The sequence below is a fragment of the Nycticebus coucang genome, chromosome 7, assembly GCF_027406575.1.
Source record: "Nycticebus coucang isolate mNycCou1 chromosome 7, mNycCou1.pri, whole genome shotgun sequence".
Taxonomy (NCBI): domain Eukaryota; kingdom Metazoa; phylum Chordata; class Mammalia; order Primates; family Lorisidae; genus Nycticebus; species Nycticebus coucang.
The window spans coordinates 9,142,311-9,157,253 of record NC_069786.1 but is presented as its reverse complement, the minus strand read 5'-3'; the positions used below and the strand labels follow the sequence as shown (position 1 = coordinate 9,157,253).

General features: G+C 40.7%; 1 protein-coding gene across 2 annotated transcripts in view; it reads right to left on the bottom strand.

Annotated features, from left to right (window-relative positions):
* IWS1 (interacts with SUPT6H, CTD assembly factor 1) overlaps positions 1–14,714 on the bottom strand; it is a 44,365-nt gene extending 29,651 nt beyond the window's left edge. Inside the window, exons 1-2 of one of the 2 annotated variants that reach the window (XM_053597141.1) lie at positions 14,301–14,714; positions 11,760–11,875 (exon numbers count right to left, since the gene is read on the bottom strand). In XM_053597141.1, the coding sequence (XP_053453116.1) occupies positions 11,760–11,875; positions 14,301–14,334 (150 nt within the window). In that variant the 5' untranslated portion in view covers positions 14,335–14,714. The remainder of the gene's footprint in view (positions 1–11,759; positions 11,876–14,300) is intronic. The other variant, XM_053597140.1, reaches the window with a different exon arrangement.
* Between the last annotated feature and the right edge of the window lie 229 nt (positions 14,715–14,943).

The following is a 14,943-nucleotide window of genomic DNA, read 5'->3' as shown; positions in this document are numbered from 1 at the left end:
GGCCGTGGCATCACAGTTCACAGCAACCTCAAACTATTGGGCTTAAGCGATTCACTTACCTCAGCCTCCCAAGTAGCTGGGACTATAGGCACCCACCATAAGGCGCGGCTATTTTTTGGTCGTAGTTGTCACTGTTGTTTGGTAGGCGTGGGCTGGATTTGAACCCGCCAGCTCCGGTGTATGTGGCTGGCACCCTAGCCGCTGAGCTACAGGCACCAAGCCCAAAATACTATTTTTTTTTTTTTAATTAAATCATAGCCGTGTGCATTAATGCAATCATGGGGTACAATGTGCTGGTTTTATATACAATTTGACATATATATATATTTTTTTTTTGTAGAGACAGAGTCTCACTTTATGGCCCTCGGTAGAGTGCCGTGCCCTCACCCAGCTCACAGCAACCTCCAACTCCTGGGCTTAAGCGATTCTCTTGCCTCAGCCTCCCGAGTAGCTGGGACTACAGGCGCCCGCCACAACGCCCGGCTAATTTTGACATATTTTCATCAAACTGGTTAACATAGCCTTCATGGCATTTTCTTAATTATGTTAAGACATTTATATTCTACATTTAGTAAGTTTCACATGTACCCTTGTCACCGTAGGTGTGGTCCCACCAATTACCTTCACTGCACCCATCCCCCCTCCTCCAAAATACTAGTTTTTAAAAGTCAGAGATAAGTACAACAAATTAATAGTAGAAACTACCATTCATATGTTATTCTCTGACCAGGCCTGGTAACTCATGCCCATAATCCTAGCACGGTGGATGGCCAAAGTAGGAGGAACTCAAGGCCAGGAATCCAAGTCTGCAGCAAGCTGTAATGGCACTACTGCACTCCAGTCTGGATGAAAGAGCGAGACCCTGTCTCTTAGGGAAAAAAAAACCATTTTCTTAAATTCCCTATTTGTAACTGTCAGAGAAATTTAGTGCTGAGGGTCCTTAGAGGCTTTAGGAATGTGTGTAATGCTTTATACCTCCTTCTTTGCAATTATTCACACTGCAGTTGTAAATAACTACTGGTTATCCATCGAAATGAACAACCTTGTTTATCTTAGCATACAGTCACTCTTTATGGACCAGAACCATAACACACAACAGACACAGGCATTCACACAGGACACCTTAAACTGCAAAATGAATGATAAAATTGCCACAGAGCAAATAAAAATTTATAATTTCCTTTTTTTTTTTTTTTTGTTTTTGAGAGTCTCACTCAGTTGCCCTTGGCAGAGTGCCCTGGTGTCATAGCTCACAGCAACCTCAAACTCTTGGGCTCAAGCAATCTTCTTGCCTCAGCCTCCCAAGCAGCTAGACTATAGGCGCCTGCCACATGCCCCACTATTTTTAGAGACCCAGTCTTGCTCTTATTCAGGCTGGTCTTGAACTCATGAGTTCAAGTGATCCACCAGGCTCAGCCTCCCAGAGTGCTAGGATTACACAATTTTCAAAGTAGTATCTTCTCAAATAGAAACCCTTGTAAAGAACAAAAAACTGGTTTCTTCTTTATATATCAAAAGTATCAAACTCTAAACACTTGACCTTGCATACTACTCTATCATTATCCCTACCATTATCAATTGGCAAAACACTCAATATTAAAGTCAGTCACACAGTAAATTTCATGAAGAAATAACCATAGGAGCATTTTCTTTATTTCTGAGACAGTCTTAAGTTATCACCCAGGTAGAGTGCTGTGCCATCACAGCTCACAGCAACCTTAAACTCTTGGGCTTAAGTGATTCTCTTGCCTTAGCACCCGAGTAGATGGGACTACAGGTGCCTGCCACAACGCCTAGCTATTTTTCTGTTGCAGCTGTCATTGTTGTTTTAGCTGGCCCAGGCCAGATTCAAACCTGCCAGCGTTGGTGTATGTGGCTGGTGCCCTACCCACTGAGCTGTGGGCACCGTCCTTTTTTTGAGACAGAGTCGCCCTTGGTAGAGTGTCTAGAGTGCCATGGCATCACAGCTCACAGCAACCTCAAACTCTTGGGCTTAAGTGATTCTCTTGCCTCAGCCTCCAAAGTAGCTGGGGCTATAGGTGCCCACCACAATGCCCAGCTATTTGTTGTTGTTGTAATTCTCATTGTCGTTTGGCAGGCCCTGGCTGAGGTCGAACCCACCAGCTCTGGTGTATGTGGCTGGCACCCTAGCCGCTGAGCTACAGGCGCTGAGCCCATAGGAGCATTTTCAAAAATATGTGTCACTGGACCCCTGTTCCAGAAGGTATGTTTGAAACCATCATACTAGAGAGGCTGTCACTACATATCAGTTTAATAAGCATATGGAAGAAACTAGGAAATTCAGCAATAAAATATCACAACACTGTCAATCTGGTGTAGTTCCTGAAATGTTGCAACACCTGAGAAACTCCAATTTTACACAAGCATACACAAATTAAAATGAAGCTACCTACCAGTGTCTCTTGTCTGTCAAAAGCTGGTTGGTCTTATGAGAGAGTCAAAAGCAAAAGCACTCCTGTCAAAAAGTACTAGAAAAATAATTCTACACAAACCTTAAGATTTTATGACAATGATGCCAACTCCTGCCTACCTCTCTGGATTCATTTCTGCTCTCTCACCAACACCAACCCTCTGTGGCATCCCATCAGTTCCCAAACCTTAGTGTGTATATGAAGCACTAAAGGAGCTTTGGTGACGACCATACCAACATCTGTGCTTCTCACCTCCAGATGTTAATTCAGTGAGTCCAGGGAAGGTGTCAAAGAATCTGTATTTTGACATGTGATCCATGTGACTCTCACCATATTTTAGAAATTCTACTCTAGTTCTAGCATGCGGAGCTGCCAACTTCATCTTACCTCCACCCCTATGTTGAGAGGACCTTTCCCTGTACCTCAAAATTTAGCAAAAACATTCCCCCTTTGAACTTCTTTCATCTTCTCTCTATGCAGAATGGCCTTGTGCAACATCATGTGATAGTTAAGAACATGGACTTTAGACTCAAAAAGACCTTGGGATCTAAACTCCGGCTGTGATACTTTCTACTGTGTCATTTGGGGAAATTTTCTCAACTCTTAAAAGCCTCAATGCCCTCGATCTGATGACACTAGGAATAGTACCTATATGTTAAAGGGCTGTTCTGAGGAGTAAATGCATGCAAAGCAGTTAGCACAGAGCCTGTGAACATTCAATAAATCTTACTAGTCACTAATAACAAAATATTTTTAATTATTAATTACAAAACATTCACCCTTGAAGACTCAGCTTAAATATATCCCCTATGAAGGCTGAGCTGGTTAGCCATTCTCTCCTCCATATCTCCATAGCATCTTGGACATCTATTTTACTGAAAGGTGACTTAAACATTTATCTTCACCATACACTGACCTTAAAAAAAAAAATCAGAGACCATTAAAAAAAAAAACAAAAAAAACTATCTTTTACCTGCAGTACAAAGACCCTCAAAATATATCCACCAAAATGAAAAAGAAACCCCACAAATAATGCTCATTAGGAAATAAATGGAAAATGTTTGCATTAAACATTTAAATGTTTAAAAAAATAGTATTTTTTCTCAATTTGGTAGAATCAAAGATAAAGGCTAAAAAAACCTAGCACAAAGTATAAACGGAATAAAAAGAAATTAGTGAGAAACAGTGTTAACAAGGACAGCAATGGTCAAGAAGAATCTTCTAGTTGTTTTGATGTACTCCCCCCATAAGGATGCTTTCTTTATACTAACACAACCTCTTACTGGGAAGGTCCAAACATGAGCAGACTGCCATCTTTATTCAATAGAAAGTGAAGCTCCAGCTATCCAGCCAGGGCTGTAACTAACTTCAACAGTAGATGGATAGCTGGGCCCACTATAGTACCATGCCTACAGTCAGAAAGCAAAGAGCCAGGTTCCATTTTCATACAATGCTATGTTTTTCTTCCGTGGAACTCTCATGAAGGACACACTCTACTTTTCTCTGTAATCCATAAGTTTCCAGATTTAAAAATACACATTTCCAGGATGGGGGCAATGGCTCACACCTGTAATCCCAGCACTCTGGGAGGCCGAGGCAGGTGGACTGCTTGAGCTCAGGGGTTTGAGACCAGCCTGACCAAGAGCGAGACTCAATCTCTAAAAACAGCAGGTGTTGTGGTGGGCTCCGGTAGTCCCAGCTACATGAGAGGATTGATCGCTTAAGTCCAAGAGTTTGAGGATACTGTGAGCTATGATGCCACAGAACTCTACCAAGGGTGACAAAGTGAGAATCTGTCTCTAAAATCAGATAAAATAAAATAAAATAAAATACACATTTCCTTTAATATATTATCCTTAAAACAGAAACCAACTAACTAAAAACCATATAACTAATTTCATGCTGACCAAGAGAATATCAAAGTAAAACGACAAAATTTACAACCACAACTAGTTATAACTCAGTCACATTTAAAAGCCAATCCTTGACTTGGTACTCAAAATTGCTTCATTAAAAACTTGCATTTCCAGTAATGACTATTCAAAAAGATTTTTACAACATCCTTCTCCTTCTTCCCTATATGCCCCACTGCAAAAGGTGTGAAGCCCTCTAGCTCAAACTTAATTCTTCAGCATCACCTTCCATTAAGCTATTCCATTTTCCAGCCACAATAATCATTCTTGAAATACACCAAGTCCTTCCCAATCATAGGCATTGTACCTGCTGCTCCTCTGCCTAGAACCACCAACTTCCTAACTCATCTCTCCAGCTGGCAATGCCACTCATTTTTTAGTCAGCTGAAATATCGTAGCTACTAAGCCCACTCTCCCTTCCTCCCACAGTACTTTGTATGTGCCCTTTCTACTATTTACAGGCCTGTGCTGCTCCCATCTGGGCACTTTAAAGTAGGGGTATATAACCTTTTTTCTGCTGCACATTGCAAGAATAAGAACTGCCTTAGGCGGCACATTAAATACACAAACACTAATGAAAGCTAATTAACAAACAAAGGTCTGTGCATACTTTTCATGACATCTGACACCACAGGTAAATAAAAGTCCTCACAAAATCAGCATGCAGCCTGCCGTTGAACACTCCAAAAGTAAGGCTTTATGTCTGCATTGCTAAACTAGCAACTGTAAACATTTAAAAAAAAGTTTATTTAAAGAATGGATAATAAATTATCACACATATTGTACAAACTTAAGCAATAGTACCAAAATTTAGGGAAGCATATTCTAAAGGTTTAATTATCTTCATTTGGACATCATAAGAAACAACTGAAGACAGAGACATGAATGCCAAGTACTTCCTGTTGGGAAAGAGGTACAGGGTAGTCGGGAATACCAAATCTTCAAAGAAAATATTGAAGTCTAAACTTCAATACTTTTTCTTAAAATTTAAGAAACTACCTGTCCATGTGTCCTTCCAACTAATCTGTTAAGAAAGGACAATTCTCCCCCACCCCCCAAAAAGGACAATTTGATAATTTTTTAGTAAGGGAATATATATTAAAGACAAACTAGAAACAGAAAAAACAGCTAGTAGAAAAAAGGTTTATCTTTATATTTAAGGATACTTTACAAGGTTCTTCTAAATTTTGAATTTTTTAGTACATTTCTGAATTATTTTCAATTAATGCATGCTCATAAAACTGGGTTACCATATAAAAATGGCACAGTTATTTTCCCTTTGATTTTAAACATTAATATGTGCTGCAAAATAAGAAAATATACTATCTAAAGATCAACATCATTTCCATTTTGATATAAAGAATCTCCTTTCAATCTCTTCTCTATGTCAATTTACTTAAAAATCAACTAGGATCTAGAATCCCAACAATTCAAGAGTCACATGGTGAATTCTCTGTCACTAAATACTCTCTTAAAACAGTCTCAATAGCTGCATTGCCATTCTTAAAAATGTTCTATTTATATTTTAATCACTCATGTTCTATATTGTTGAGTATTTGTTTCCTTTCTTATGCTTACTAACCTTCACCTGTCCATCTCCAAGTTCTCATCCCAGGGGTGATTCTGACTTTTTACCCAACGGGACATATGGAAACGTGAGGAGTCACTTCCGGTTGTCAGAAATGATCAGGGAGGATGTGTTAACAGAACTTGATTTAATGCCCAGCCACCAAGACAATAAATATCCTGGAATATATAGGCATGCCCCCAATACCTACAGCTAGCTTGCCCAGAATCAGGAAAGCAACATGAGCCTGTTCTCTGTGCAGGCTCGAGGGATCTGACCTATCCACACATAGACAGGAGACCCATAAAAGACAAACGTAGACTGGGTCTCGGAAAGGGTGTTAACCAATCAGTAAATGAGATAAAAAGGAAGTCAAATGAGGACTTCTGGCACCCTAGCATGAGAAGTTCTGCTGGCCTGCTCCCCAGTGAAATTGGTAAATTTAAAAACAACTATTAAAACTAAACCTCTGGGCCAGGTGCAATGGCTCACTCCTGTAATCCTAGCACTCTGGAAAGCCAAGGCGGGTGGATTGCCTGAGCTCACAGGTTCAAGACCAGCCTGAGCAAGAGGGAGACCCCACCTCTAAAAATAGCCTGGCATTATGGTGGGCACCTACAGCCCCAGCTACTGAGAAAGCTGAGGCAAGAGAATCACTTGAGCCCAAGAGTCTGAGGTTGGTGTAAGCTATGACACCACAGCACTTTACTAAGGGTGACAAAGTGAGACTCTGTTTCAAAACAAACAAAAACTAAACCTCTGGAAATAGTTCTAAGGGCAAAAAGCAAATGAAGAAACATCTACACAAACTCAACAAGAAAGACTGGAAGGCTAGGCGCAGTGGCTCCTGCCTGTAATCCTAGCACTCAGGGAGGCCAAGGCTGATGGATTGTCCGAGCTCACCAGTTCAAGATCAGTCTGAGCCAGAGCCAGAGCCAGAAGCCAGAAGCCAGAGCCAGAGCAAGACGGGGTCTCTAAAAATAGCTGGGCCTTGTGGCGGGTACCTGTAGTCCCAGTTACTTGGGAGGCTGAGACAAGAGATTAACCTGAGCCCAAGAGTTTAAGGTTGCTGTGTGCTGTGATGCCATGGCACTCTACCAGGGACAAAAAAGTGAGACTCTGTCTCAAAAAAAAAAAAGAGGCTGGAGTCTCTTGTATCTGAACCAAGATCGCTACCCACCTCTAATTTCGTAACTCAGGGAGGCTACTCTATACCAGGCTACTATAGCCGAGAACACAGAGCTTCCAGCTCCACCTTGCTTCCAGTTGGAGGACTTTCTTCCTAGGAAGAGCAGAATGTCAGCATTTCTCATCTGCCCTCAGATGCCTATTGCTAAGGCTAAGTTCTATGTGTGTGCAGTTGAGAGGTGGGGTTTCCCATGTTTTGGTCAGCCTTTACTCAAAGGAACACTCTACCTTGCGCACCGCATGCTCAGAAAACTGGGGCCTGGCTTGGCGCCTGTGGCTCAAGGGGCTAAGGCGCCAGCTACATACACCTGAGCTGACAGGTTTGAACCTAGCCCGAGCCAGCCAAATAACAATGATGGCTGCAACCAAAAAAAGAAAAGTGGGGCCTTTGATCACCCTGCTCCAGCTTGTGAGATTGTGCCAGGAGAGACAAGCTGAGAGGACCTAAGGCTGCCACCTCATTCCTACCCCTCACCAGAGCTCAGCTGCTGAAGTTGGGATGTCATTCAGCAAGAATCCTGCCACTGCTCCCACCATCAGCTCCAGACCCATGGCTCAGAGATTCTGCCTGGAGAAAATGCAGGCTATAAGCCAAATAGCTCCTGATCTCTCCCCAGAGAAACTGACTTCATTTGCAGTCAAATTTGGGGAAGTTGCGGTGGAAGGTACTTAGAAAGACATTAAAGATACACACTAAACTACAGGTAATCTAGTTTGCAGGAGATAACCAAGGACTAAGATAGATGGGAGGAGCCATCCTAGGGTCGAACAAACATCAAACACTGATCTCAGAGACTATTCCTTCAAAGGAGCCAGAATTTAATTAGATTAATTTTGGGGAACAATTTATGCCACAGAGCATTGTTGAAAACAATAGCACAATCAAGGGGCAAAAAAAGAGAAAAGAGAATAGCACTGTACATGAGTAACATTTCTCTTTAACATTGGAATTAAGCTACAATTTATCAGAAGTTGAGTCTGATAAATTAAGATGTACATGGTAAACCCTAGCAACCTCTAAAAAAGAAAAGTGAGTAAATTAAAATGCTACAGTAGCAAACATTCACTTAATGCAAGATAGCAGTAAAGAAAGAATAGAGACAAAGGACATGAAACAAACAGAAAACAAAGCAAAATGGCAGACTCCAACTTTATCAATAATACTAAATGTGACTAGATCAAATAAATAATCCAACCAAAAGATAGACTGGATTTTAAAGAACATGATCCAACTATATGTTAACAACAGAAGACATGCTTTAGATCCAAAGACATAAATAGACTGAAAGCAAAAAGATAGAAAAGAATGTATCACACAAATAGCAACCACAGGAAAGCTGGAATGGCTACAGTAAAACAAGACAATAGACTTTAAAACAAAAACTGTTACTAGAGATAAAAGACATTTTCTAATGACAAAAGAGTCAGTCCATCAGGAAGATACAATAATTATAAATATCTTTCTACCCAGTAACAGACACAAAAATATATAAAGCAAAAACTGACAGAAATGAAGGGAGAAACAGACAATTCAATCATAATAGTTAAGAGAATCCAATATCCATTTCCAATAATGAGAAAACACGTAGAACTTCTAGACATAAAGCTCAACAAGAAAACAGATTTGAACAATATAGACCAATACAGAACTGTTATTGATGCTGCTTTTAAGATTTCATTATTTTGTTTATATCTTTTTGCATTAATTTTGAGTTTTAAAGGACTAATCTTGATCACTGAGTGTTTTCAAAATTTCATCAGCTTTTCTCATGCTGACCACTATTTTAGAGATTGTGTGTGTGTGTGTGTGTGTGTGTATTCCTTAGAGACCTAAAGATACATGTACAGAGTAAATATTGTAGATGATGTGAAAAAATATTAGCCTAAAATGCAAATGTAGCTTTTTAAAACAAAAGTATTATTATTCGGAAAATTATGTTGGGAATACAGTCTTGTGGTAGCCCTACAAAGATGTTCACATCCTAACCCCCAGAATGTTACTTTACATGCAAAAGGGACTGCACAGATGTAATGAAGGAAAGAATCTTGACATAGGGAGATTGTACTTGCTCAAGCAATTTTCCCACCTCAGCGTCCCATAAGTTTTTTCTTTGAACTTTAGATATACAGGCTCCTTGACTTACGATGGGGTTATAGTCTAACAAATGCATAGTTAAGTTGAAAGTGTCATAAGTAAAAAATGCAGCTAATACTACATATACCAAAACTATCGATTATCAAAGCTTAGCCTGGCCTACTTTGAACATACTCAGAACATTTACTTTAGCCTATGGTTGGACAAAATCACCTAACACATTTTATTTTTATAATATAGTGTTGAATATTTCATGTAACTTATGGAAAACTATACTGAAAGTGAAAAATGAGGCTTTTGAACCATAATAAAGTTGAAAATGCTAAGTCGAACTATCACGAGTTAGAGACTCAGTAATTTCCAAATTTTCAACACCACATACATTTATTTCTTCAGAATCCATTATTACAAAAAAGTACTCGATGATGCTTAAAGGTAAACGTACATTACGTTTATTACTGCAGCACAAAGCCAGAAGATGACTATACTAATGGGTTCTAAACTGACACAGGTCAATCTCCTGATACCGTTTACAAAATGGAAATTTAAAATATCATCCACTGAATGTTCTGTAACAATGTTTGATATTAGGTAATTTCTACCTATCAATTACTATAATAGAATTTACCCTCAATGAGCATACAAAAACTTGAGTGACATCAAAATCCATACAAGATAAACCTTTTCTGCACCCTCATTCAGCTCTCTGACCTCCCTCTCCCCTTATTGACATCACTCCAGCCACAATGGCTCCTTGGCACTCCTTGAAGACATCAAGCACATTCCCACCTTGGGTCTTTGCCAGGCAAGTTCTTCTCCTACATGTACATATCTACGTGGCTATTCCTATACCTCCTTTCAAATCTGGACTCAAATGTCATGTCACTTTCTCGATAAGGCCTACATCACCTCCCTGTTCAACACCAAAAACTGCTCTGCAAAGTGGCACCCTTCACTCTATTCTAATTTTCTTCTTTCCTTACAACATTAAAAAAAAAAGTATATTGTTTCATTTTTTTCTCCTCACTGGAATATAAATCTGAGAAAAAGATTTTGACTTTTACTCACTGATATGTACAAAACATCTAAAAAACAGCTTAATACATAACAGGCACTAAATATTTATACAACATGTTAATATACTAATGACATGTCAAAGGACAGAGTCAACAACACAATTTCTAAGAATTACACATACTGAAAATTGGACACCTTTCTGCACATGTGTATATCAAGCAAAATATGTGTAGATGGCATCTGAAATTCTTAAAAGAAAATCTGTCCATCTTTACCGTTCCTATTTGTTTCAGTTTGTGTCTACCAAAGACTTGTGGCTGACTTACAGAAAAAAATGTTCCAATTTTATCTTATTAACATTGCGCAGCAGAGACCAGGATAGCAAATTAAGTAATTTTCAAATCTTTATATATTAGGCCAAATACGTTAAAATGTACACAAGTTCCAATACTACCCTGTATTATAAAACAAAAAGTTTTTAAAATTACATTTGCTTTGCTATTACATACATTGTATAAATTGCAACAATCCAAAACTAGGATGCTAAACACAAATTCTGACAGGCAATAATCCTTATAAATTTTTTAGTTCAAGTGGTATTTCTTAAGATTGTAAATGTTTATTGACCCAATAAGATATTATTTGTGAAATGGGGAAACTTAGTCAAGTATCCAAGTCCTGGCTCATTTTCTGAATCAACATGCAGTTAAAAACTGCCTAATATTCCAGGCAGTTATGGGGGCTCACACCTGTAATCCTAGTACTTTGGGAGACTGAGGCAGGAGGACTGCTTGAAGCCAAGAGTTCAAGACCAACCTGAGAAACATAGCAAGATCCAGTCTCCACAAAAAAATAGAAAAATCAGCCAGGCATGACAGTATATGCCCATAGTCCCAGGTGGCTGAGGAAGGAGGATCACTTTAGCTCAAGAGTTTGAGATAGCAGTGAGCTATGATGATGCCATTATACTCTATCCCATGCAACAGAGCAAGACACTATCTCAAAAAATAAAATTAAAAAGACAAAACAAAACAAAACAAACCTGCCAAATATTTGCAATGTGACCCAATCAGAACTTATTTCCCACTCAGTGCCTGTAGCTCAGCGGCTAGGGCGCAAGCCACATACACCAGGGCTGGTGGGTTCCAACCTGGTCTGGACCTGCCAAACAACAATGACAATTACAACAACAACAAAAAAAGCCCGGCTTTGTGGTGGGCGCCTATAGTCCCAGCTACTTGGGTGGTTGAGGCAAGAGCATCGCTTAAGCCCAAGAGTTTGAGGTTGCTGTGAGCTATGACTCAAGGGCACTCTACTGAGGGCGACATAGTGAGACTCTGTCTCAAAAAACAACCACAACAACAAAAGAAACAACTTATTTCCCTACAATTTCTTCAGTAACCAGATCATCCCTTTATATTTTTAAAGCAATTTTCTAATAATTTTTACTGCCTGACCCCCATGACATGGACTCTAGAACTCCTAAATACAACAGTTCTGATAGAATCCAAGGGAAAAACCTCCCAAAGATGTGGTTTAGCCAATACCTCCGAATGATGCTCTACACTTCCAGTGTCTGATCCGGAGTGCTGATCATTTACATCATCCTCACCGTCTGACCCTGAATCTCGTTCATCCTGTACTGGGGTAGCGCCACCATCATCTGCTTAAAAATAAAACAAAAATTCACTTATGGTATAAGATGGATGACTTCTACAGCTGAAATCAACACAATGAACGAAGAATACGATATAAAAGCAAAAGTTACCATGTATGAAGCATAACTAATGATGCTAACACTTTCAACTAAATAATATTCATACGAATACCAACAATGACAATACACATGTGTGGCAGCAAAAAGACATCATAAAAGGAATGTGAAGCTTCAGAAACACCACTAAAAACCAAGCCGACAGACTTGGCACCTGTGGCTCAGTGGCTAGGGCGCCGCCAGCCACATACACTAGAGCTGGCCCAGACCTGCCAAATGACAACTACAACCAAAAACCAAAAACAAACAAACAACAGCAACAACAACAACAAAAAAAAAACGGGCATTGTGGCAGGCGCCTGTAGTCCCAGCTACTTGGGAGGCTGAGGCAAGAGAATCACTTAAGCCCAAGAGTCAGAGGTTGCTGTGAGCTGTGATGCTACGGCACTCTACCCAGGGCAACATAGTGAGACTGTCTCAAAAAAACAAAACAAAACAAAACCTAACCCAACAAATTCTAAATAACAGTGTGCCATTTAACTATGTGAACTGCATTCAGGTTAAAAATTCAGATTTGTAATCTTTCTCTCCACAGCACCTACCACCTTCTAAGGTGCTACATGATTTACCAAGTTATTTTATTTAATGTGAGTCTTCTCCACTTGAATGAAAGCAGGGAATGAAAAGCACTTGAATGAAATCCCCAAGAGCAGGGATTTGGGTTCACTGCTGAATCCCTAGAGTCTACAATATCTCCTAGTACATGATGTTCTTAATTGCTTAAGAATAAAGAATACAAGGAACTCCAGTCCAGAAATAGTGAAAACTCATTAAAGTAATACATATATTACAAAATGGTTAAATATGAATTGCTTCCTAACTTTAACTAGTACTTTACAAAGTAAAATCATATTGAGAGGAACTCAGGGCTGTTAAAGTATGCAAGAAAACTTGGTTAGAGGTTTAATAAAAATAAACGTTTTAGGGTGTAAGGTTCCCGGCCCCATATGCCAGAGGTGGTGGGTTCAAACCCAGCCCCGGCCAAAAACTGGCGGGGGGCGCCAGGGAAATAAATAAACATTAAAAAAAATTAAATAGTCACTTATAGAAAACCAAAAAAATTGTGTTAGGAATATAGACACCACTAAGGAGCTCATCTACTCAGTTAAGGAGAAAAAATTTTTACAAACTCATAATAATAACAGTTTTGAAGTTCTAACAATTACACTGCAACAGTGGGAGAACAGGGAGAAGAGGGTACTTAAGAGGCTAAAATACTGTCCCGCCGTAACAGGAATCACTACAGAATGCCCAAAACTGATGCAACAAGAGACAGCATAAATAGCGAGGTAAATACCCCCAAACAGCTAAAAGAATAGAAAGTCAGTGGACGGGGGAAATCAGGTAATTATTTTATTACCTCTTTTAGCCTTTAACCTATGTATTATACATAATTAGTTTTTGAAAAAAGTAACTTAGAAACACGAATTGAAAGAACTATTTTGAAAACAGGGAACATTTTAAGCAAAGGAGTAGTGCACGCTTGGAAGACTATAGTCATTATTACCTGCCGCCAGATATAAGGAAACAACTCAAAATAGAAAAAAAGGTTAAGACTTAAAAAATTATTTAAGCACTTCGATACAGAACGCCCGAACAGAACTAGCACACTTAGGGGGAAGCAAACGCAACATGTTTTCTTCCACTTGGCTCTGCCTTACTCATCTTTGTATCACTGGTGCCTAGCACGGGGCTAGCACGGTGGAGCCCAGTAAGCGTTTCCCGAATAAACAAACAGAAGAGAAGGGAGACCAAACTTAAGTGAAGAGAAAAAGGAAAGATGTCAAGGAGAAGAAAACCGCAGAACCCATCAAAAAGTGCCCGGGCTTGCACTCCTCTCAAGCACTCATGCTACTCAAACAAGGGTCCCGCATTTTCTTACGTCCGGTGTTGCAGGCGAGATTAATCAAGCTCTAACTCGGAGTTAAAAGTCTAGGAAGGATCCCCCACCCCTAGAATTCCCAGAAAATTCTCAACTTCTGAAAAATCCCATAACAGTAAAGACTTCTCTCTCCCTGTCCCTTTGCACACAGTGGGAGTTTGCAACACGTATAGAAGCGGCTTCTCAATTTGAGCAAAACCCCTCGCCGATTCGGAAGATGGTTTTCCGTCTAGAATCCCCTCCACCGGGTTCTAACTTCGGGGCTCGCAGCTAGTCGGCGGGCTCTCCCCACTCCGCCTCTCGGTCCACTTCGAACCGGAACCAGGAGAGAAGGTCTCCGAGCCTCCCTCCTCTCCCTGCGAGGATGCAAGGCCAAACTCCGCCAAGTAACTACTCCGGCCCCCGGCCCTGTCCCTCGAACCCCTGTCCCACCTGACTGGTCACCACTGTAATATTCCGAGTCCATGGCAGGCGGGCTCTCAACGGGGAGTGTCCGCGCCCCGCGCCGCCCCTGTCACCTCCTTCCCGGCGATGTGACCCCCGATGGCACGCCCCGGTGCTCAGACGCTTCCGCCCGACCGGAGAGTTTGGAAGGTGCAGAGAGTAAGGAGCACCAGCAGCAGAGTCAGAATGCTTCGACCTAGAAGTCCCGGAGGAAAATGCCGTATCCGGCAGTCCGGCAGGCGAATGGGTCAGCGATTCACTTCTAGAAGTACCTCTGGGGCCAAAATGGCGTCGGCCCACTACCCTCAAAGGAACTCAGCGCGCAGGCGCCGCCACCGTCAACCGGCCAATGAAAGGACGCAATGATAATGACGCGAGTCACGGCCGGAAAGGAGGACTAGTGGGAAAATTAAGCTTAGCTCCGGTTTCAGTTGAATACCTTCTTCGGGAGGGGCCTGGTCTGTCCACTGTGGAAAAAATAATGTTGCTTTTTCGGTTCTGTATCCGTGCCTTCTTTGAGGAACTTTTGAGTTACTCTTCCGAAAACTGAAGACCCGCTAAGATTACATTTTTTTTTCATTCGCCCCAACCACTGTGTTCCCGGCATGCAGCGAGGCTCCTGATTCCCGCC